The 22,984-nt window shown below is 48.5% G+C and overlaps 1 protein-coding gene across 1 annotated transcript in view; it reads left to right on the top strand.

The window, feature by feature from the left end:
• TRRAP (transformation/transcription domain associated protein) overlaps positions 1-22,984 on the top strand; it is a 280,470-nt gene that overhangs the window by 170,094 nt on the left and 87,392 nt on the right. Inside the window, 4 exon segments of the mRNA XM_060260958.1 lie at positions 3,766-3,957; positions 17,129-17,324; positions 19,238-19,503; positions 21,126-21,226. Of these exon segments, the coding sequence (XP_060116941.1) occupies positions 3,766-3,957; positions 17,129-17,324; positions 19,238-19,503; positions 21,126-21,226 (755 nt within the window).

The following is a 22,984-nucleotide window of genomic DNA, read 5'->3' as shown; positions in this document are numbered from 1 at the left end:
CCATGTTGGATCAGGCCAATGGCCCCTCCAGTCCAACACTCTGTGTCACATAAGAACATAAGAGAAGCCTTGCTGGATCAGGCCAATGGCCCATCCAGTCCAACACTCTGTGTCACATAAGAACATAAGAGAAGCCTTGCTGGATCAGGCCAATGGCCCATCCAGTCCAACACTCTGTGTCACATAAGAACATAAGAGAAGCCGTGTTGGATCAGGCCAATGCTCCATCCAGTCCTACACTCTGTATCACATAAGAACATAAGAGAAGCCATGTTGGATCAGGCCAATGCTCCATCCAGTCCAACACTCTGTGTCACAGAAGAACATAAGAGAAGCCATGTTGGATCAGGCCAATGGCCCATCCAGTCCAACACTCTGGGTCACAGAAGAACATAAGAGAAGCCATGTTGGATCAGGCCAGTGGCCCATCCAGTCCAACACTCTGGGTCACATAAGAACAGAAGAGAAGCCATGTTGGATCAGGCCAATGGCCCCTCCAGTCCAACACTCCGTGTCACATAAGGAGAGCCAGTTTGGTGTAGTGGTTAAGTGTGTGGACTCTTATCTGGGAGAACCAGGTTTGATTCCCCACTCCTCCACTTGCACCTGCTAGCATGGTCTTGGGTCAAGGGTCAAGGACAACCTGGCAGAGGTTGTCCTTGAAAGGGCAGCTGCTGTGAGAGCCTTCTCACAGGCTGTCTGTTGTGGGGGAGGAAGGTAAAGGAGATTGTGAGCTGCTCTGAGACTCTTCGGAGTGGAGGGCGGGATATAAATCCAGTATCTTCTATCTTCTTCTTTGTCTTCTAAGAACATTAGAGAAGCCATGTTGGATCAGGCCAATGGCCCATCCAGTCCAACACTCTGTGTCACATAAGAGAAGCCATGTTGTATCAGGCCAATGGCCCATCCAGTCCAACACTCTGTGTCACACAGTGGCCAATACACACACACACACACACACACACTGTGGCTAATAGCCACTGATGGACCTCTGCTCTATATTTTTATCTAACCCCCTTTTGAAGCTGGCTATGTTTGTAGCCGCCACCACTTCCTGTGACAGTGAATTCCACATGTTAATCACCCTTTGGGTGAAGAAGTACTTCCTGCTATCCGTTTTAACCTGACTGCTCAGCAATTTCATTGAATGCCCACAAGTTCTTGTATTGTGAGAAAGGGAGAAAAGGAAGGAACTACTGTTGAGGGTTTCCCCCTTTTTGATTTTGATTCAGAGCTACTGTGCATACACAGTTGTGGGTGAAATATACACAAGCTTACGTGTTACTAAGAAGCAAGGTTCTAGCTTAGGAGATGTATGGGGGAGTAGGGAGCAAGGTAGCGGTGAATTTCCTGTATGGTTCAGGGGGTTGGATTAGATGACCCATGGGGTCCCTTCCAGCTCTGTGTTTCATACAACTGCCACACGGCAGTCTACTGAAAAGTTTTCATTTAAAATGTACTCAATTTTTAGGTATTTTGCTTTCAATTCCTCTTTGCTTGAAGTTTTCCAGGAGCGCAGTCCCTTCGGTATAGCTGTGCAATTATTTTTGGAACAAGCACATTTTGGCACTACGGTTGGGGGCAGGTTCTGCAGCAGTGCAGTAACAAATGAACTGCAGTGTAGAGATGAGCTCTTTAGTTGCAGCCGGCTGAACTGATCAGGTCTGACAGCATCCCCCTTGCAAAGGCTGAGTTAGGGCTGAGTCAACATAGTGGCCACCAGCGACTTGCGGGTGTCTTGGAGCGAAAAGGAATGAATGAATCCCATAACGAGGTCTTTGCTAATGAAGGAAAGAGAGTCCCCCAAAGCTGCAAACTAAGCTGGTCTGATTTGAGTCCGATTTGGGTTTTTAAAAAGCGTCAGAAAACATTGTTGGGCTTTCCCTTCCCCCTTCCATAAATAGAAAGAAGCAGAGACATAATTGCCTCTTTGCTGTGGGATCGTCTCTGCTTCCTGCCAGTCTTTGATGGAGCAAACGTATATATAGAAGAAGAAGAAGATATTGGATTTATATCCCGCCCTCCACTCCGAAGAGTCTCAGAGCGGCTCACAATCTCCTTTACCTTCCTCCCCCACAACAGACACCCTGTGAGGCGGGTGGGGCTGGAGAGGCTCTCACAGCTGCTGCCCTTTCAAGGACAGAGTCTCAGAGTGGCCCACAATCTCCTTTCCCTTCCTCCCCCACAACAGACACCCTGTGAGGTGGGTGGGGCTAGAGAGGGCTCTCACAGCAGCTGCCCTTTCAAGGACAACCTCTGCCAGAGCTATGGCTGACCCAAGGCCATGCTAGCAGGTGCAAGTGGAAGAGTGGGGAATCAAACCTGGTTCTCCCAGATAAGAGTCCGCACACTTAACCACTACACCAAACTGGCTCTCCACTGTAAGTATATTACAGTGTAGAATAGTCAAACAATATAGATGAAGTCGCAGCCCATGAATGGTGAAAAATCTATCCAGTCCAAGAACAGGTGTTCTGCAAATATAGTCCCATAGAGAGTGCTTTTCTCCTCCTTTCTTCCACTAGCCAATGGGACTTCTCTTGAACAAGAGACAAGCTTCCAAATAGGTGAGAAGGATCTGTGAGCCCAGCTTGCTATTCGAATATAAGCAGTTTTGTGTCTTCTTCAAAGGAAAGGGAAAAGGACATGGGGAAACAGAAAACAAATAAAATGTCGCAAATAATAACTTAGCTAAGAAATACAAACAGATTTATCAAGTCCATACAAAGAAATAAAGAAATTTATTCTGTGTTACATTATGTTAACATAAGCTACTAAGCCAATCCAATTCATACAAACTTTTGAGTTCCATTCTTTTTAGTATGAAATATAACTTGTAGATTTACAAGTTGTATTAAACCATCTGTGGAAGGGTGCCCAGATATCTTTAATGATGAGATTTTGAGTCAATCCCCAGTTAAAAGGACCGGGCAGCAGGTGATTGGAAAGACCTTTCCCTGCCTGGGAGCTTGGAGAATGCTGTCTACTCAGCCTTGACGGATCGATGTTATTCAGTAGAAGGCAGGGAGGGACTGTGGCTCAGTGGTAGAGCATCCGCTTGGTAAGCAGAAGGTCCCAGGTTCAATCCCCGGCATCTCCAACTCTAAAGGGCCCAGGCAAGTAGGCATGAAAAAACTCAGCTTGAGACCCTGGAAAGCTGCTGCCAGTCTGAGTAGACAAGACTGACTTTGATGGACTGAAGGTCTGATTGAGTAGAAGGCAGTTTCATATGTTCATATGTTTAAGGGGAGGGATGGTGGCTCAGTGGTAGAGCATCTGCTTGGTAAGCAGAAGGTCCCAGATTCAATCCCCGGCATCTCCCACTAAAAAGGGTCCAGGCAAGTAGGCATGAAAAACCTCAGCTTGAGACCCTGGAGAGCTGCTGCCAGTCTGAGTAGACAAGACTGACTTTGATGGACTGAAGGTCTGATTGAGTAGAAGGCAGTTTCATATGTTCATATGTTTAAGGGGAGGGATGGTGGCTCAGTGGTAGAGCATCTGCTTGGTAAGCAGAACCTCAGCTTGAGACCCTGGAGAGCTGCTGCCAGTCTGAGTAGACAAGACTGACTTTGATGGACCGGGGGTCTGATTCAGTAGAAGGCAGCTTCATATGTTCTTCATATGTTCAGCTTCATGTGTTAATAATGGATTTGGGACTCTGCATGTTTGTATCTGCCTCTGTGTGAAAAAAGGGTAGCCGATTTGGCTAGTGGAATACTCAGTGCGTTGCATACGAACGAACCCTCTTGCTGTCTTATCCCCCAGGTGGAGCTGAGCTGCCCCAAGGAGATTACCTGGAAGGTCAACATGTACCGGGGCTATTTGGCCATCTGCCACCCAGAAGAGCAGCAGCTGAACTACATTGAGCGGCTGGTGGAGATGGCCAGCGGCCTGGCCATTCGCGAGTGGCGAAGGCTCCCTTACGTGGTGTCTCACGTCCACACGCCACTTCTTCAGGTGAGCCAGCAAGGGTTCTGGGTCTCCCCCCCCCCCCCCCGAGGCTACCTGTCACCTTAACCACTGAGCAAAGGAAGATAATGATGATATTGGATTTATACCCCACACTTCACTCTGAATCTCAGCATATCAGAGTGGCTCACAGACACCCTGTGAGGTGGGTGGGGCTGCAGAGTGCTCTCCCAGAAGCTGCCCTTTCAAGGACAGAGTCTCAGAGCGGCCTACAATCTCCTTTCCCTTCCTCCCCCACAACAGACACCCTGTGAGGTGGGTGGGGCTGGAGAGGGCTCTCACAGCAGCTGCCCTTTCAAGGACAGAGTCTCAGAGTGGCTCACAATCTACTTTACCTTCCTCCCCCACAACAGACACCCTGTGAGGTAGATGAAGATATTGGATTTATATCCCGCCCTCCACTCCGAGGAGTCTCAGAGCGGCTCACAATCTCCTTTACCTTCCTCCCCCACAACAGACACCCTGTGAGGTAGATGAAGATATTGGATTTATATCCCGCCCTCCACTCCGAGGAGTCTCAGAGCGGCTCACAATCTCCTTTACCTTCCTCCCCCTCAACAGACACCCTGGGAGGTAGATGAAGATATTGGATTTATATCCCGCCCTCCACTCCGAGGAGTCTCAGAGCTGCTCACAATCTCCTTTCCCTTCCTCCCCCACAACAGACACCCTGTGAGGTGGGTGGGGCTGGAGAGGGCTCTCACAGCAGCTGCCCTTTCAAGGACAGAGTCTCAGAGCGGCTCACAATCTCCTTTCCCTTCCTCCCACACAACAGACACCCTGTGAGGTGGGTGGGGCTGGAGAGGGCTCTCCCAGCAGCTGCCCTTTCAAGGACAGAGTCTCAGAGCGGCTCACAATCTCCTTTCCCTTCCTCCCCCACAACAGACACCCTGTGAGGTGGGTGGGGCTGGAGAGGGCTCTCACAGCAGCTGCCCTTTCAAGGACAACCTCTGCCAGAGTTATGGCTGACCCAAGGCCATGCTAGCAGGTGCAAGTGGAGGAGTGAGGAATCAAACCCGAATCTCACAGATAAGAATCCGCACACTTAACCATTACGCCAAACTGGGGAATGTAAGGCGTAAGATGGGATGGAGAGGAGAGGAGGGGTCCCCAAGCTTGTTGAGGCTGTGGAAGTTTTCCTAATTTTGAGACAGTGGCAGCGGGCACCGCCACAAAATGGTGGGACCAGTCACAAAATGACTGCCGTGGATTTACTAACTCAAGCAACCTCTTGCCATGCGGGTGGCTCTTTCAGAGTGTGTATTCCCAGAGAGCCCCCCGCCCACCTGGAGTCTTCTACTCCAGGGAAGTGGAAGAAACCCAGAGTTGGTTTTCTTTTGGGGAAGGAGAAAACAGAACACAGCAACATATCTGTAGGAACTCATGAGAAAACTCTGTTTGGGATCACTGGTACAGGGGATATACTGGTAGGTTGAAGGAAGCTTCTTTTGTTCCATGATATTCCTGAGGAATATTTTGTTTGGGTTACTTTAAAAAAAAATGAAGAAAAGAAGAGTTGGTTTTTATACCCCACTTTTCTCTACCCAAAGGAGTCTCGGAGAGCCAGTTTGGTGTAGTGGTTAAGTGCGTGGACTCTTATCTGGGACAACTGGGTTTGAGTCCCCATTCCTCCACTTGCACCTGCTAGAATGGCCTTGGGTCAGACATAGCTTTAGCAGAGATTGTCCTTGAAAGGGCAGCTGCTGTGAGAGCCCTCTCCACCCCCACCCACCTCACAGGGTATCTGTTGTGGGGGGAGAAGATACAGGTGATTCAGAGAGAACAGCGGGGTATAAATCTGCAGTCTTCTTCTCTTCCCTTCCTTCCTTCCAGTTTGGTGTAGTGGTTAAGCGTGCAGACTCTTATTTGAGAGAACCGGGTTTGATTCCCCCCTCTTCCACTTGCACCTGCTGGAATGGCCTTGGGTCAGCCAGGGCTCTGGCAGAGGTTGTCCTTGAAAGGGCAGCTGCTCTGAGAGTCAGTTTGGTGTAGTGGTTAAGTGTGTGGACTCTTATCTGGGAGAACCGGGTTTGATTCCCCACTCCTCCACTTGCAGCTGCTGAGATGGCCTTGGGTCAGCCATAGCTCTGGCAGAGGTTGTCCTTGAGAGGGCAGCTGCTGTGAGAGCCCTCTCCACCCCACCCACCTCACAGGGTGTCTGTTGTGGGGGGAGAAGATACAGGAGATTGTAAGCTGCTCTCTGATTCAGAGAGAACAGCGGGGTATAAATCTGCAGTCTTCTTCTTCCCTTCCCTTCCTTCCTTCCAGTTTGGTGTAGTGGTTAAGTGTGCGGACTCTTATCTGGAAGAACCGTGTTTGATTCCCCATTCTCCCACTTACAGCTGCTGGAATGGCCTTGGGTCAACCAAAGCTCTGGCAGAGGTTGTCCTTGAGAGCCCTCTCAGCCCCACCCACCTCACAGGGTGTCTGTTGTGGGGGGAGAAGATATAGGAGATTGTAAGCCGCTCTGAGTCTCTGATTCAGAGAGAAGAGCAGGGTATAAATCTGCAATTCTTCTTCTTCTTCCTCTTCAGAGCGGCTTACAATCTCCTTCCCTTCCTCTCCCCACAGCAGGCAATTTGTGAGGTAGGTGGGGCTGAGAGAGTTCTGAGAAAACCAGGACTGGCCCAAGGTCACCCAGCATAACCCAGAGCCAGTTCGATGAAGTGGTTAAGTGTGCAGATTCTAATCTGGGAGAACCAAGTTTGATTCCCCGTTTCTCCTCTACATGCAGCTGCTGGGTGACTTTGGGCCAGCCGCAGTTCTCTCAGAGTGGTTCCTTTCAAGGGCAGTTCTCTCAGAGCCCCACCTACCCCACAAGGCGCCTGTTGTGGGGAGGAGAAGGGAAAGGTGATCGGAAGCCACTCTGAGTGAAGGGCGAGGTATAAATCTAATCGCCTCTTCCTCCTCCTTCTGGAGGTGTGGGAAAACCATCCCAGTCCTCCAGCTTAGAGTCTGCCGTTCTTAACTACTACACCACGCTGTCTCTGAAGTGCGTTGTTTTAATAGAAGCCACAGTTCCAGGCATCTTTCAGAAGGAGCGAGCTATTCAGAAAATAGTGCTTCGATGGCTTGATTTCCATGGAGATCTATAGCGGTGTGTTACGTATGTGAAGTTAAGAAACGGGTGGGTGTCAATGAACCACAATTGTAGATGCCCAAGGCGGAGGTGGTTTGATTTCAAGAGAGGATTTCAAGAGGCTGGAGGATGCGTTGGCGCCTTAAATGAATGAGTGAGCTATTCTTTAGAAAGCAAAAATAATTTTTTGACATCATCAAAAATCATTTTTTTTTTAAGTCATCAATGATCTCAGCTTTCGAGCACTTCCTCGGTTTTTTTTGTATACTTCTGGTGCTATTCCTGACTGTTGCTTGGAAAAGGGTAGGGGAATCTCTCCGACGGTACTGTGGCAAGCTTCCACCCGAATGCTTTTGATTCATTTTTTTTCAAGGGGGAGGTCTGGGAAAAAGAGACAGGTGGGAATCTCCTGGGCCTGGGGTGGCCAAACTCGATTAACGTAAGAGCCACATAGAATAAACATCAGATTATGAGGGACAGATCTGACATAAATGAGACCTTGTTGGGCCGGGCCGTGTGTGTACCTATTTAAGATTAGATAGCAGAGAGAGAAACTTTTTAAAGGATGCAAACAAACACGATTAAAGATTCTTTTAAAAAAACCCCCCTAAAACGCGCTTAAAACATTAGCTCTTGTTGGTCTTAAAGATGCTTTCTTTGTATCTCTCCCATGGGATCCAGGGAAATGGGCAAAGGAAGCTCTGGCTCTTTCCCTCCGTCCCCAGGGGACCAGGAGGAAGAAGAGAAAATTGAGATTTTGCTGTGTAGCTCCTGTGCGATTGAGCAAGCCTTGCAAAGCAAGCTGAGATGCAGAAGGAAGCAAGAGAGAGGGAGAAGGAAGCAGACCACAGCCAGTCGCTCAGGGGCCTGATAGGAGCCCTCCAGGGGCCTGACTCAGCCCCTGGGCCGCATGTTTGACACCCTTGCTTTAGAGACCAACAAGACTTTTTTCAGACTATAACCATTCAAGATTCAAAGCTCTGGCGTGGTGCAGAAAGTCCTTACATCTGGACTGGAGGTGTGCCAGGCTGCCTCAGTGCTCTTGCTCATCTCCTATTCACTTCATTGGGGTGTGCTGGAGGGAATCTTGGAGGGTCATTCTCCCAGCTTTGGGGGTGAGGCAGGGGGTGGGAGAGGTCTTCTGAAGTTGCTTCCTTCAGCATGCTCCAAAGTGGAGAGCCAGTTTGGTGTAGTGGTTAAGTGTGCAGACTCTTATCTGGGAGAACCGGGTTTGATTCCCCACTCTTCCACTTGCACCTGCTAGCATGGCCTTGGGTCAGTCATAGCTCTGGCAGGAGTTGTCCTTGAAAGGGGAGCTGCTGTGAGAGCCCTCTCCAGCCCCACCCACCTCACAGGGTGTCTGTTGTGGGGGAGGAAGGGAAAGGAGATTGTAGACCGCTCTGAGACTCTGTCCTTGAAAGGGCAGCTGCTATGAGAGCCCTCTCCAGCCCCACCCACCTCACAGGGTGTCTGTTGTGGGGGAGGAAGGGAAAGGAGATTGTGAGCCGCTCTGAGACTCTTCGGAGTGGAGGGCGGGATATAAATCCAATATCTTCTTCTTCATCTTCTTCATGCTCCGACATCAACAAAGGTATCTTGAGGATACAAAATCCTCAATGGGACCGACCTGAATTAGAAAGAAACCCAAGACTTCATACGCCGGTTGCGCCTCCGTGGGATCCACTTGCTTTTTGTTTCATGAGACAGCAACGAGCGGAGGAGTTAAGATTAAAATAAATAATGATCCGGAGTGTCCTTTCTCTGAGCAGATAGCGTCTGTTGAACGTTCTAAGCCTCTAAACCTTGTTATCTTGGGTTTGCTCCAAGGAAGCTGGTCGCTTTCCCTCAGTTAGAAAGAACAGACATTACTAAATAAAACTTCTTCTAGCATTTCTGGATGCATCAATGTAACATGTTTAAATATCCGCATGCCCCCCCCCCCACAAAAAATAGTCAGCGAATGACAAAGTTACAAACATAGCACTGGTGAACTACTCAGCAGTAATTACTTTTTTCTGCATCAGATAGTGGGTGATTAAATACCTGCTCGAAAATTAAATTTACATGATGAATGGGAACAGGATGAAGGTTAAGCTATTGTGAGGACTGATACTGTGGCGATTATTGGGCGTGTGTGTTTGGGGGGGTGGGGAGTGGAATATCCCTTTGCTTAATTTTGTTTCTGGAGATTTGTCCAAGTGCAGACTGACTTTTGGGCGAGGGACAGTTGTCTTTCGTTTGAGCTGATTAATAGCTTAACGCCAGCGGTCATCTCACCAGAAGATTTGCAAAAATGGTTGCGTCGGCTTGATTCTCTCGGTAGGCAATTTAAATTCTTGCGGAATTTTGCCAGCCCATTTTGTGGCTTTAAACTAGCTACCTGCGCGACATTTCCATTTGCTAGGTGAAGAAGAAGGGGAGGCGGAACATCTGCTGATGGAAAAGCAGTTTGAAGTGAGCACGTAATGGGGCTTGGCTTAATTTGCAGGCCATGGGCTCTGAGGGATCCGGTCTTTCAAGCGTTGAGAGGATCCAGTGAAGCTGATGGGCAGTAGATTCAGCAGGGACAAAAGGAAATACTTCTGTGCACAGAGAGTGATTAAAATGTGGGATTTGCTACCAAAGGATGTAGTGAAGGCCACAGGCTAGCAGACAGATTAATGGAAGACAGGTCTATCAGTGGCTGCTAGTCGTGGTGTCCAAAGGAAACCACCATGTTAAGAGGTAGTCAGGTTCTGAATAAGAACATAAGAGAAGCCATGTTGGATCAGGCCAGTGGCCCATCCAGTCCAACACACTGTGTCACATAAGAACAGAAGAGAAGCCCTGTTGGATCAGGCCAGTGGCCCATCCAGTCCAACACTCTGTGTCACATAAGAACAGAAGAGAAGCCCTGTTGGATCAGGCCAGTGGCCCATCCAGTCCAACACTCTGAGTCACATAAGAACATAAGAGAAGCCACGTTGGATCAGGCCAGTGGCCCATCCAGTCCAACACTCTGTGTCACATAAGAACATAAGAGAAGCCATGTTGGATCAGGCCAGTGGCCCATCCAGTCCAACACTCTGAGTCACATAAGAACATAAGAGAAGCCACGTTGGATCAGGCCAGTGGCCCATCCAGTCCAACACTCTGTGTCACATAAGAGAAGCCATGTTGGATCAGGCCAACGGCCCATCCAGTCCAACACTCTGTGTCACACAAGAACATAAGAGAAGCCATGTTGGATCAGGCCAGTGGCCCATCTAGTCCAACACTCTGTGTCACATAAGAGAAGCCATGTTGGATCTGGCCAATGGCCCATCCAGTCCAACACTCTGTGTCACACAAGAACATAAGAGAAGCCATGTTGGATCAGGCCAGTGGCCCATCCAGTCCAACACTCTGTGTCACATAAGAACATAAGAGAAGCCATGTTGGATCTGGCCAATGGCCCATCCAGTCCAACACTCTGTGTCACACAAGAACATAAGAGAAGCCATGTTGGATCAGGCCAATGGCCCCTCCAGTCCAACACTCTGTGTCACATAAGAACATAAGAGAAGCCATGTTGGATCAGGCCAATGGCCCATCCAGTCCAACACTCTGTGTCACACAAGAACATAAGAGAAGCCATGTTGGATCAGGCCAGTGGCCCATCTAGTCCAACACTCTGTGTCACATAAGAGAAGCCATGTTGGATCTGGCCAATGGCCCATCCAGTCCAACACTCTGTGTCACACAAGAACATAAGAGAAGCCATGTTGGATCAGGCCAGTGGCCCATCCAGTCCAACACTCTGTGTCACATAAGAACATAAGAGAAGCCATGTTGGATCTGGCCAATGGCCCATCCAGTCCAACACTCTGTGTCACACAAGAACATAAGAGAAGCCATGTTGGATCAGGCCAATGGCCCCTCCAGTCCAACACTCTGTGTCACACAAGAACATAAGAGAAGCCATGTTGGATCAGGCCAGTGGCCCATCTAGTCCAACACTCTGTGTCACATAAGAGAAGCCATGTTGGATCTGGCCAATGGCCCATCCAGTCCAACACTCTGTGTCACACAAGAACATAAGAGAAGCCATGTTGGATCAGGCCAGTGGCCCATCCAGTCCAACACTCTGTGTCACATAAGAACATAAGAGAAGCCATGTTGGATCTGGCCAATGGCCCATCCAGTCCAACACTCTGTGTCACACAAGAACATAAGAGAAGCCATGTTGGATCAGGCCAATGGCCCCTCCAGTCCAACACTCTGAGTCACATCAGAACATAAGAGAAGCCATGTTGGATCAGGCCAATGGCCCATCCAGTCCAACACTCTGTGTCACATAAGAACTTAAGAAAAGCCATGTTGGATCAGGCCAATGGCCCCTCCAGTCCAACACTCTGTGTCACACAGTGGCCTATACACACACACACTGTGGCTAATAGCCACTGATGGACCTCTGCTCCATATTTTTATCTAACCCCCTCTTGAAGGTGGCTATGCTTGTGGTCGCCACCACCTCCTGTGGCAGTGAATTCCACATGTTAATCACCCTTTGGGTGAAGAAGTACTTCCTTTTATCCGTTTTAACCTGTCTGCTCAGCAATTTCATCGAGTGCCCACGAGTTCTTGTATTGTGAGAAAGGGAGAAAAGTACTTCTTTCTCTACTTTCCCAGTGCCAGGGGAATCCCAGTGCCAGGGGAACACCCGGGCAAGGGGTTGGTCTTTACGCTCTTCCTGTTGGATTTACAGAGCAACTGGTTGACCACTGCATGAGACAGGATGCTAGACTAGATGGACCACTGGTCTGATCCAGCAGGGCTTTTCTCAGGGGGATCACAGACCGTGGGCTTGGTGTGGTGCAGTGACTAAGAGAGAGTAAGCTGTGATCCACTTGAGGTCAAACCACAGTTTTGCTTGTTAAACTCCCAGAGTGTGCCGCCCCCTCTCCTCTCCCCCCCCCCCGCCCCGGATGGGGATAATAATCTTGGTCTGCCTTGCCTGGGTGTTGTGATGATTCTATCAATTTGGTCAGTTTGGTTTGTGGTTCATGGCTGAACCACAAACTGATAGGCAGGTTTGCGAACCGAACCGGTGTGCCTCAGTTTGTGAGCCATGGGAACTTTAAACCCTTGCTTTCTGCTTCTCGTGAAAAGCTGCAGGGAGTCGGTGGTCATGCCCAGAGTTGCAAATTTATTGGTCTAATATGGTTAAAAAACGAAAGGGAATATTGTTAGTAGCTATTCCTTTTACACCAAAAGCAATATGATTGGACCTCTGGGAAATATCAGAGATTGATAGTTTTAAGAAAGATATGATTTTAGTTCTAGTTAATATTGCCAAGACGCTAATAGCATCAAGATGGAAAGACGATAAGGTACCAACAGTACAAATGTGGATAAATAAAATTTGGGACTATTTTATATTTACTAAACTGGCTTACATGATCTTCAGTTGCTCTCCTAAAACATATGAGGGGAAAAAAAATGATAGGACCATGGTTTATAGTAATTGAGTACTTGTTGCAGAACAAACGCATACCAATTAATCCGTTATATGAAAAGTTGATTTATTTTTGAAAAAAAGAAAACGTAATATATGTATGAGATCCCTGAAAAACAGTACTCTGTACTAAGACGAAATCTATATTGTTTACCTTCTTTTGATTTTGTTTTGTTATGTATGGAAAAATGTAATAAAAGCTTAAATTAAAAAAGCTGCAGGAAGCAGAAAGCAGGAGTTTAAATGGCTCCGAGCCATTTCACCCTAGCATTCTGCTCAGTACAGCTTTCAGCAGGGTACAGAAAGCTGGGAGGCATTTCACCCCCTTCTTTCTCCTGGCCATGGCTTTTTGTTCACTTCCTCTGCACGGAAGCCATTTTGTGGCGGGTCCCGCCTCCTGCAGCAGCCATTTTGTGCCTGTGCCCACTGTCGTGTGTCAGAATGCCAAAAGTGCCTCCAGGCTCAAAAGGTTGGGGACCTCTGACTTGCAGGATGAAAACAACAACAGATCCTTAAATCATAAATAGGTTGAATGCTGATTTTTTTAAAAATTATTTTTAATTTAAAAAATAATTAAAAATCTTTTTAACAGCGTCCAACGAAGTTTCTGTGATCAGAGCCGGCCCCACCACTAGGCAAACTAGACGATTGCCTAGGGTTTTGGCTTTCTGGGGGGTGCCGAATGGGATGCCCCCCCGTGATTCAGTGACATCAGTGTAGGGGGGGTGGGAACCAGAAGTTTGCTTTGCCTAGGGTGCCAGTCCTGTCTGTAACTGTGTGATTCGTTTCTCCTTGACTTTGTCCTGGAATGTCACAAATTGCCCTGCGTTTGCAGTACATTAAAGTAGAAATTACGCATAGCTCCCACAACTATTAAAAAAAAAAAGGTTAGCTTTTTAAAGGAACTTAACAGCTTTGAATGACGTCATGATGAAATAAAAAGACATGTTGCGAGCTTTACAGCCTCACTCTTGCCTTAAAAAGGATTTGGCTCAGGTCAAATAATAGGAGGCCAGTCGATGCGCATTTCAACCCCATTGCTTTACTTGAAAGTTCTACTCCAGGGGTGGCCAAAATTGCTTAATGTAAGAGCCACATTGAGTAAACATGAGCTGTTTTAGAGCTGCAAGACATGGATGTTTGAGATCAGGGAGGGAAGGAAGGAAAATAGATGGGGAGGAGGGGAGATGGAAAGAAAACAACCTTAACTGTAAATGCATTTTCCAAGCTGCTGGGTGGCTTGGCTTGGAGAAGTGATTTTTAAAGAGAGAGCTGCCTTCTCCAAGAGCCACACAATATATATGAAAGAACCACATGTGGCTCTGGAGCCACAGTTTGGCCACCCTTGTTCTACTCCCTAGCTATGTGGATATATAAGGTTTGAACCCATGAGGACCCTGAATCAAAACCCTTAGTCCATCAAAGTCAGTATTGTCTACTCAGACAGGCAGCATCTCTCCAATATCTCAGGCATCCCCTCCCACCCAGTGCTTTTAACTGGAGATGGCAGGGATCGAACCTGGGACCTTCTGTATGCCTTGGAAGGCAACAGAGCCTCCAAAGACAATTGTAGTGGTTGGGCAGGTTCACAAGGAAGTAGGCGGTCCATCAGGTATCTTGGTCACAAGCAGTGTTCCCTCTAAGCTGAGTTTGCATGAGCTAGCTCACAGATTTTTAGCCTCCAGCTCACACATTTTTGTCTTAGCTCAGGAAGGATGACCCCAGAGCACAATAATTGATGCAGGAGCTCACAACTTTAATGCTAGTGGCTCACAAAAGTAGAATTTTTGCTCACAAGACTCTGCAGCTTAGAGGGAACATCGGTGGAAACCGTACAGGGCTTTCATTGTCAAGACTATCACCTTGAACATGGGGCAGTGATGCTCTGTATTCTTTGTGCTTGGGGAGCAACAGTGGCAGGGCTTCTGGAGTTGTGGCCATGTTGGTGGGCCTCCTGAGGGCACCTGGGTTTTGGCCACCGTGTGACACAGAGTGCTGGACTGGATGGGACCGTTGGCCTAATCTAACATGGCTTCCCTGGGAGCCAGTGCAGATGGGTCAGGACTGGAGTGAATACAGTTTTACCGGGCAAGCTTTACTGCTGCTTTCTCGCCGATCAAAAGAAGCTGCCCAAGAACTTCCAAATATGTCCACAATAAAGGATAACCTTCCTTTATTGCTTGGGAATGAAATGACGTGCCTTGTGTTTACTTTGGTATCGGGCAGAAGTGTGTGCTCCATATTTACCATTGCAGATTTGTAAAACAGAAAGTGCCACGGCTTGCTCTGTGCTAAGGAGCCACGTAGAAAGTAATCCAGAGGTTTAGCATATCTAATGTTTGCAAATATTTGCCATTTTGTAATATAAGAGCTTCCTAGTAGAAAACTGGACTAGGTAGTGCTTTAACCTAGATTGTCTCAGGTTCCATCACAGCGATTGGTGGGGGGGGGGGAGAATCAGCTCTCCTGTCTTAACACTGGAGATATCAAATGAACAGTCAGTGTGTATGGAAAGTCTTTCTCCTGGTCCAGGGTTCAGGCAAAAGGCTGAGCTGCAGAGTCACCAGTTTTAATAATGCTGAGAAGCAAGACATCTTTAGGAAGATAACTTTTTTGAAAAATGAGGAGAGGAGCTACACGCACAAAGCTGCCTTACAGTGTGTCTGGCCACTGGTCCATCACCATCAATATTGCTTACTCAGACTAGCAAAGATTTTCTGAGATCCCAGCTGGAGGTCTTTCACATCATTTACTACCTTTTTTTTTAAATGGCGATGCCGGGGATTGAACCTGGGACCTTCTGCTTGCCGAGGAGATCCTCATCTCTACCAATGAGCCACAGACCCCTCCAGTTTACCTTAATCTTTGGGAGGGAGAGAGCAGGAGAGAAGATGAATGGAAGATGATGAGGGTAGCAGTGATTTCTTGTGCAGTGACTGGGCCAGTGTTGGCTAGCCCTCTGTCTCCCACTGCGCTCCATGGCACCTACCAGTACTTCCCTTGGCGCCCTCTGAGTTCTTCAGGAAGCGGATGAGCCATTGTAAGTCAGGGTTTGTGATTGACTTTCCACATTCAAATTAAAGAGTTCTCCGCTGTTAGATTAGAACTGCCCAGCATCTGATTTTTTTCTAGTTAGCATGTGGTTCTATTCCCTCTTCAGGATTTTCTTCTTCCCAAGAGATGTGAAGAGCGGAGGGATTCTCCTTGGCTCCTCCTCTGGAGGCAGCCATTTTTGGTTCAGCCCCACCTCCTCTGGCAGCCATTTTGGATTGGTGTTCACCTCCCCTTCTTAAAATTCCAAAGGGACCGGCAACCTCAGAAAGGTTGGGGACCTCTGGTACGAGGCTACGTCATGCTAGGATGATCCAAGCAAGGGGCCAATAAATACAGTGCTGTTTTTCTTCTCTTAGAAGAACGATCTTGCTGGTTCCAGTGTCGGCTTTCTAGCATCTTGGGTTCTGCCAACTTGCACGTCGTTGTAGCTGGTATAGCCGTAATCCAGCAGGAGATAGGAGGCAATGCCCAGTCTTAAAGCAGTGAATCAAGAGAGTTCCAGGTTGAGGTTCCTGGTCTCTGCAGTTCTCTTTCAGAGTCTGCATTAGAAGACCTTGATTCAAGTTCAATAGCATCTTAGATTCCAGCAAGACTTTTTTTTTTGGGGGGGGGGAGGGGGGTAAGCTTTCAAGACTCAGAGCTTACACCTCAACTATCTTGTTGGTCTGTAAGGTGCTGCTGGACTCGAATTGGGCTCCTAGATGGAGGGAGTCTAAATATACTGAATATGCTTCTCACTGGAATGTAAAGAAAAGTCAAAAGAGAGCCAGTTTGGTGAAGTGGGTAAGTGCGCAGACTCTTATCTGAAGAAGAAGAAGAAGAAGAATTGCAGATTTATACCCCGCCCTTCTCTCTGAATCAGAGACTCAGAGCGGCTTACAGTCTCCTATATCTTCCCCCCCCCCACCACAGACACCCTGTGAGGTGGGTGGGGCTGAGAGGGCTCTCCCAGCAGCTGCCCTTTCAAGGATAACCTCTGCCAGAGCTATGGCTGACCCAAGGCCATTCCAGCAGCTGCAAGTGGAGGAGTGGGGAATCAAACCCTTTTCTCCCAGATAAGAGTCCACGCACTTAACCACTACACCAAGCTGGCTCTCTGGGAGAACCAGGTTTGATTCTCCACTCCCCCACTTACAGCTGCTGGAATGGCCTTGGGTCAGTGATAGCTCTCGCAGAGCTTGTCCTTGAAAAAGCATACAGCCATATTGTTTTCTGTAGTTCTGGAAAAGGCAGCTTCTGGGAGAGCTCTCTCAGCCCCACCCACCTCACAGGGTGTCTGTTGTTGGGGATGAAGATAAAGGAGATGGTGACCGCTCTGAGATTCAGATTGAAGGGCAGGGTATAAATCCAGTATCATCTTCTTAACAAGGATGGGAAGTTTTGTTAGAGCCAAGCTGTAGTTTTTTCACTGGAATGCAGAGAAAGGTCAAAGGAGAGCCAGTTTGGTGTAATGGTTAAGTGTGCGGTATTATATTATTATTATCTCCTCCACTTGTGCTGCATTTTGTCCTGCTGGCCTTGCCTTTCCCTAACCTCTGCCCTCCTCTTAGGCAGCGCAACAGATCATCGAACTGCAAGAGGCGGCCCAGATAAATGCTGGGTTGCAGCCGGCGAACCTCGGTCGCAACAACAGCCTGCATGACATGAAGACGGTGGTGAAGACCTGGCGGAACAGGCTGCCCATCGTGTCGGACGACTTGTCCCATTGGAGCAGCATTTTCATGTGGCGGCAGCATCACTACCAAGGTAAAAGCCGAGGGGGTGGTTCCAGCCATCTTCCATGCACCCTTCCTCGCACTTCAGTGGCTCTTCCTGCATCTTGAGTTGGAGGAAGCCTCCTTAGGCTGGCAGGAGGCTTCAACCGAGCAGGAGGACAGTAGGCGGGGGACAGGGGAGTCAGCCAGTGAGAACCTAGAGGGAGTGACTGACACATGATGGGCCAAAGGGTTATGGAGCGCAGGTGTTAACCAATGGAAGAGCTCCATTTGGCCAATACCACCACAGTTTTATTATTATACACAAAGGATGAAGTTTTGTGTGAGAGACTTGTTTTGGAAGACTAAAACAAAATGCGCAATCAAAACCTACTGCAAATGCCATTTTTCATTAGAAAGGCTTAGAAAAGCAGATCCCCTAAAAGTTGATGCCAAGTGGGTTTTGCGGATAGGAGCCCCTTTCCTTGTTAGATAGGGCGATTCACAGTTACGTATATTTAAGCAGCACATGTATCTTGGTGTTTGGGGGAGGGGGTGACAGTGGGAGAGCTTCTGAAGTTCTGGCCCCGCTGGAGGACCTCCTGACTGCACCTGGGCTTTGGCCACTGTGGGTCAGAGAGTGTTGAGACTGGATGGGCGCATTGGCCTGATCCAACATGGCTTCTCTTATGTTCTTATGGGACACAGAGTGTTGGACTGGATGGGCCATTGGCCTGATCCAACATGGTTTCTTTTATGTTCTTATGTGGCACAGAGTGTTGCACTGGATGGGCCATTGGCCTGATCCAACATGGCTTCTCTTACGTTCTTATGTGACACAGAGTGTTGGACTGGATGGGCCATTGGCCTGATCCAACATGGCTTCTCTTATGTTCTTAAGTGACACAGAGTGTTGGACTGGATGGGCCATTGGCCTGATCCAACATGGCTTCTCTTATGTTCTTAAGTGACGCAGAGTGTTGGACTGGATGGGCCATTGGCCTGATCCAACATGGCTTCTCCTATGTTCTTATGTGACACAGAGTGTTGGACTGGATGGGCCATTGGCCTGATCCAACATGGCTTCTCTTATGTTCTTATGTGGCACAGAGTGTTGGGTCTGGATGGGCAATTGGCCTGATCCATCATGGCTTCTCTTATGTTCTTATGTGACACAGAGTGTTGGGACTGGATGGGCCATTGGCCTGATCCAACATGGCTTCTCTTATGTGGCACAGAGTGTTGGGACTGGATGGGCAATTGGCCTGATCCAACATGGCTTCTCTTATGTTCTTATGTGACACAGAGTGTTGGGTCTGGATGGGCCATTGGCCTGATCCAACATGGCTTCTCTTATGTTCTTATGTGACACAGAGTGTTGGACTGGATGGGCCACTGGCCTGATCCAACATGGCTTCTCTTCTGTTCTTATGTGACACAGAGTGTTGGACTGTATGGACCACTGGCCTGATCCAACATGGCTTTTCTTATGTTCTTATGTGGCACAGAGTGTTGGACTGGATGGGCCATTGGCCTGATCCAACATGGCTTCTCTTATGTTCTTAAGTGACACAGAGTGTTGGACTGGATGGGCCATTGGCCTGATCCAACATGGCTTCTCCTATGTTCTTATGTGACACAGAGTGTTGGACTGGATGGGCCATTGGCCTGATCCAACATGGCTTCTTTTATGTTCTTATGTGGCACAGAGTGTTGGACTGGATGGGCCATTGGCCTGATCCAACATGGCTTCTCCTATGTTCTTATGTGGCACAGAGTGTTGGACTGGATGGGCCATTGGCCTGATCCAACATGGCTTCTCTTATGTTCTTAAGTGACACAGAGTGTTGGACTGGATGGGCCATTGGCCTGATCCAACATGGCTTCTCTTACGTTCTTATCATAATGCGGTGGCATCATAACAGCCCCTTTCTTCCCAGCCTTCTCTCTGCTTGGTTTTCCTAGCCATTGTCGGCGCGTACGAGAACAGCTCCCAGCACGATCCCAGTTCCAACAACGCTATGCTGGGCGTTCACGCCTCGGCGTCGGCAATCATTCAATACGGGAAGATCGCACGGAAGCAAGGGCTGGTCAACGTGGCCCTGGACATCCTGAGCCGCATCCACACCATCCCGACGGTGCCCATCGTGGACTGCTTCCAGAAGATCCGGCAGCAAGTCAAGTGCTACCTGCAGCTGGCTGGCGTGATGGGGAAGAACGAGTGCATGCAGGTAGAGAAACCAGGGTTGTTCAGAAAAAATTCCCATTGCATATTTATTTATTTAAAACATTTAGCAGCCGCCTTTCTGTCTGGCAGAGGTCAAGGCGGCTTACAATGCAGATAAATAAAATACGTGAAACCCCGAAATTTTAAATTGCACGTCTTAAACATCCTCACGCATTTAAAGCCCATATTGACAAAAGGACAGTTAAAACCAAAGCTAAAATACGCATGCAAAACCGTATGCAGCAATACAAACATAGGGGGAAGGAAGGAGGAAGCCTCTGACAAAACAGAAAAGTCTTTGCCTGCTGGTGGTAGATGGAAAGAGAAGGGGGCAGGCAAGGCCCTTAAGGATCTTGTAAGGCTTGGGTGCTGCAGCCAAGGAGGCCCTGTTCTGGATTGCCACCTGCCAGATCTCAGCAGGCAAGGACACCTGAAGCTGGGTCTCCGAAGATGACTCTAGCTGTGAGGTAACTTCCTAAGGAAGCAGGCGGTTCTTCAGCAATGCCTTACAACAGGGGTGGGGAACGTCAGGTCCGAGGGCCATTTACGGCCCTCGAGATCACTTGGTCTGGCCCTCGGGGATTGCTGGGCCGAGCCTCCCTCTCTCTTTCTCTCATGGGCATTGTGAAGGACTGCTGCTGGGGTATGTGGGTGCCTTTAAAGGTCCGCTGGGAGCAGCTGGAGGGGTGGGGGGTGGGAGCCTGCTACCACCAGTTCAGTTTGCACCTGATTATCCCAGATGGTGTGGCCTAACAGGCTAATGAGCGTGTGACCTAATATGCTATTAGGGGATGTTGTCTAATATGCCCAGACCTATGCATTTGCCTAGGGCAGCAGGCCGGTGTGTTTGTGTGCTGAATTAGGCTCTCCCCACGTGACTTCAAATAGAAAAACAATTATTTGTGTTAATTTTGCCGGCTTGAATTGTTCTCCCTTGGCAGAGCACTGTTTTTTTTAAGTTGATAATTTTGTATGGCCCGCAAATGACGTTATAAATATCATGTTGTTAGAAATAGCCACCTTGAGCCTGCTTCGCTGGGGAGGGCGGGATATAAATCCAATAAATAATAATAATAATAAATGGCCCTTGGCAGAAAAAAGGTTCCCCACCCCCTGCCTTACAAGATCTTTAAAGGTCAACCCCAGCGGCTTGCATCGGACCTGGAAACAAATTGGGAGCCAGCGTTAGGCGGGTCAGGAGTGGGGTGGTTTTTATATACCACCAATAAAGTCTTCAAACTGTCTGCGCACGTGGATGGGTAAGCGTAATCCGGCTCCCACCAAGGCCCCAGTCGCTGCCTCTTTCCTCTAGCTAGAAGGTTCCTCACGTCGGGCAGAGGCTCCTGCCGAGGTGTCTTTTTGTGCTCTGCTGAAGTGACTTAACCCGTCTGCGGCAGGCCAAGCTCCATAGCCCAGCCCCGCAGGTGTTTGCAAGGCGTGGGTGACTCGGCGTGGGAGGCGGGCGTGAACCTTCTGAGCCATCGGCGTGATGAGCGCCCTGGAAGAGCCTTGGAACAAGGAATGATGATTAGAAAAGTTCTCCTTTTATGTTGGTCTTTAAAAAAAACCCCCATCCACAGCGTGTGTTTTAGCTAAATCTTGGCTTGTCGCGTTTGCTCCCAACAGGGCCTGGAGGTGATTGAGTCAACAAACCTGAAGTACTTTACCAAGGAGATGACGGCAGAATTCTACGCCCTCAAGGGAATGTTTTTGGCTCAGATTAACAAGTACGAATAGCGGGGCGAGATGGGAGGGCGCATCTGGGGAGAGGTGGGTTGAGCACGCCTGGTGATTCAAAGGCCAGATCGACATAAAATCACCGCAGAAATCACAGCATGGGCTGCAGTGATGAAACTCATCATCCGTACCGGGGGGGGGGGCTCTCCAGTTTGGTGTGCCGGTTAACAACGGCAGGCTCGAATCTGGAAAGTTGGGTTCGATTCCCCAGTCCGGCTGGGTGACCTCGGATCAGTCGTAAGTTCTCTCTCTTTTTTTTTAAAGCAATCTTTTATTGAAACTTGTACATAATACAGAATACTTGTAGTATCAGATTGATTCAAATAGGAAATACATTAAAGCAATCAACACACCCCCACCACCCTTCCCACCCCATCACCAAGAGCCTAAGGGGGGTTACCAAAACATAAATTCAAGTTTCTCATTTCAATTCCCACACTTTTTATCCATAGATACAGCGGGTTCCAAATTTCTTTAGTAGTTGAATAAGACTGTCCTCTCAGTTTCATTGTTAAAATATCTAATTCTACTGCCTCTAATAGCTTTTGTACAAACTCGTCCCTTCTTGGGATTTCTGCAACCTTCCAGTACTTGGCAAATAGAATTCTAGCTCTCTCGGCTTGGCTTCGCGAACGAAGATTTAAGAAGGGTGCAATAGTCCACGTTTGCTGCAGGCTCACTGGTGTCTGACAAGACCAATGTGGGACAGGCAGGTCCGGCCACAGCGGCTGCAGGGAAAAGTCTGATTTAGGGTTGGTCCTGTAGCAGTGCGATTCTTCCTCAATCTCCTTTTGTCCTCAAGACCAGCTATGCGTGTGTTCTCAAAGGAAGAGACAGCCTGGTGGATGGTGTGCCTCCATGCTTTGCGATCTGAGGCTAGGTCAGACCACTGGTGATGGTTGATGTGACAGGTGCTAAGGGATTTCTTCAAGGAGTCCTTGTACCTCTTCTTTGGTGCCCCTCTATTTCGATGGCCGGTGGAGAGTTCGCCATACAGGGCAATCTTGGGAAGGCGGTGGTTTTCCATCCTAGAAATTCTAGAATTCTAGCTACAGTGACAATATATAACAGACGTTTTTTTTTCTAGTTTGGGGAGTTTTTTCTTTTATTATACTTAGCAAATAAAATTCTGGTGTATGCGGGAGCCTTATTTTAAAAAATTCGTAAGTCATATTTTAAAAAAGTCGTAAGTTCTCTCAAGAGCAGTTCTCTCAGAGCTCTCTCAGCCCCACCTGCCTCACAGGGCGTCCGTTGTGGAGAGAGGAAGGGGAGGAGATTGGAAACTACTCTGAGGGGTAGGGTATAAATCCAATCTGCTCCTCCTCCTCCTCTTCTTTTGCTTCTGCTTCCCTTTTTGCAGCTGACAGGCCGCTTTGGAATTCTGACACAGCACGACGGGCACAGTCACAGACAGTGTTCCCTCTAAGCTGCGGAGTCTCGGGAGTAAAAAGTTCTACTTTGTGAGCTGCTGGCACGAACGTCGCGCGCGAGCGTTTTGGCAGCTGCGCAAATTAGTGTGTTTCTGGAGCCCTCCTTCCTGAGCTAAGGCAAGAATGTGTGAGCTGGAGGCTAAAGAACTGTGAGCTTGCTCACGCTAACTCAGCTCAGGGGGAATGCCGGTCGCAAAAGACGTGCTGCGGGAGGCGTGGCTCAGCCAAAAGAAAGGCTGCCATGTTTTCCCTTCAGTCGCACGGTGAAGAAGCTTGTGCTGTGCTGGCTGCCTCCCCCGAAGCGATGTTTTGAAAGAA

Source organism: Heteronotia binoei, chromosome 20 (genome assembly GCF_032191835.1).
Source record: "Heteronotia binoei isolate CCM8104 ecotype False Entrance Well chromosome 20, APGP_CSIRO_Hbin_v1, whole genome shotgun sequence".
In the NCBI taxonomy this organism is placed as follows: Eukaryota; Metazoa; Chordata; class Lepidosauria; order Squamata; family Gekkonidae; genus Heteronotia; species Heteronotia binoei.
The sequence above is the reverse complement of the archived record's forward strand: the minus strand, read 5'-3'. Positions and strand labels throughout refer to the sequence as shown.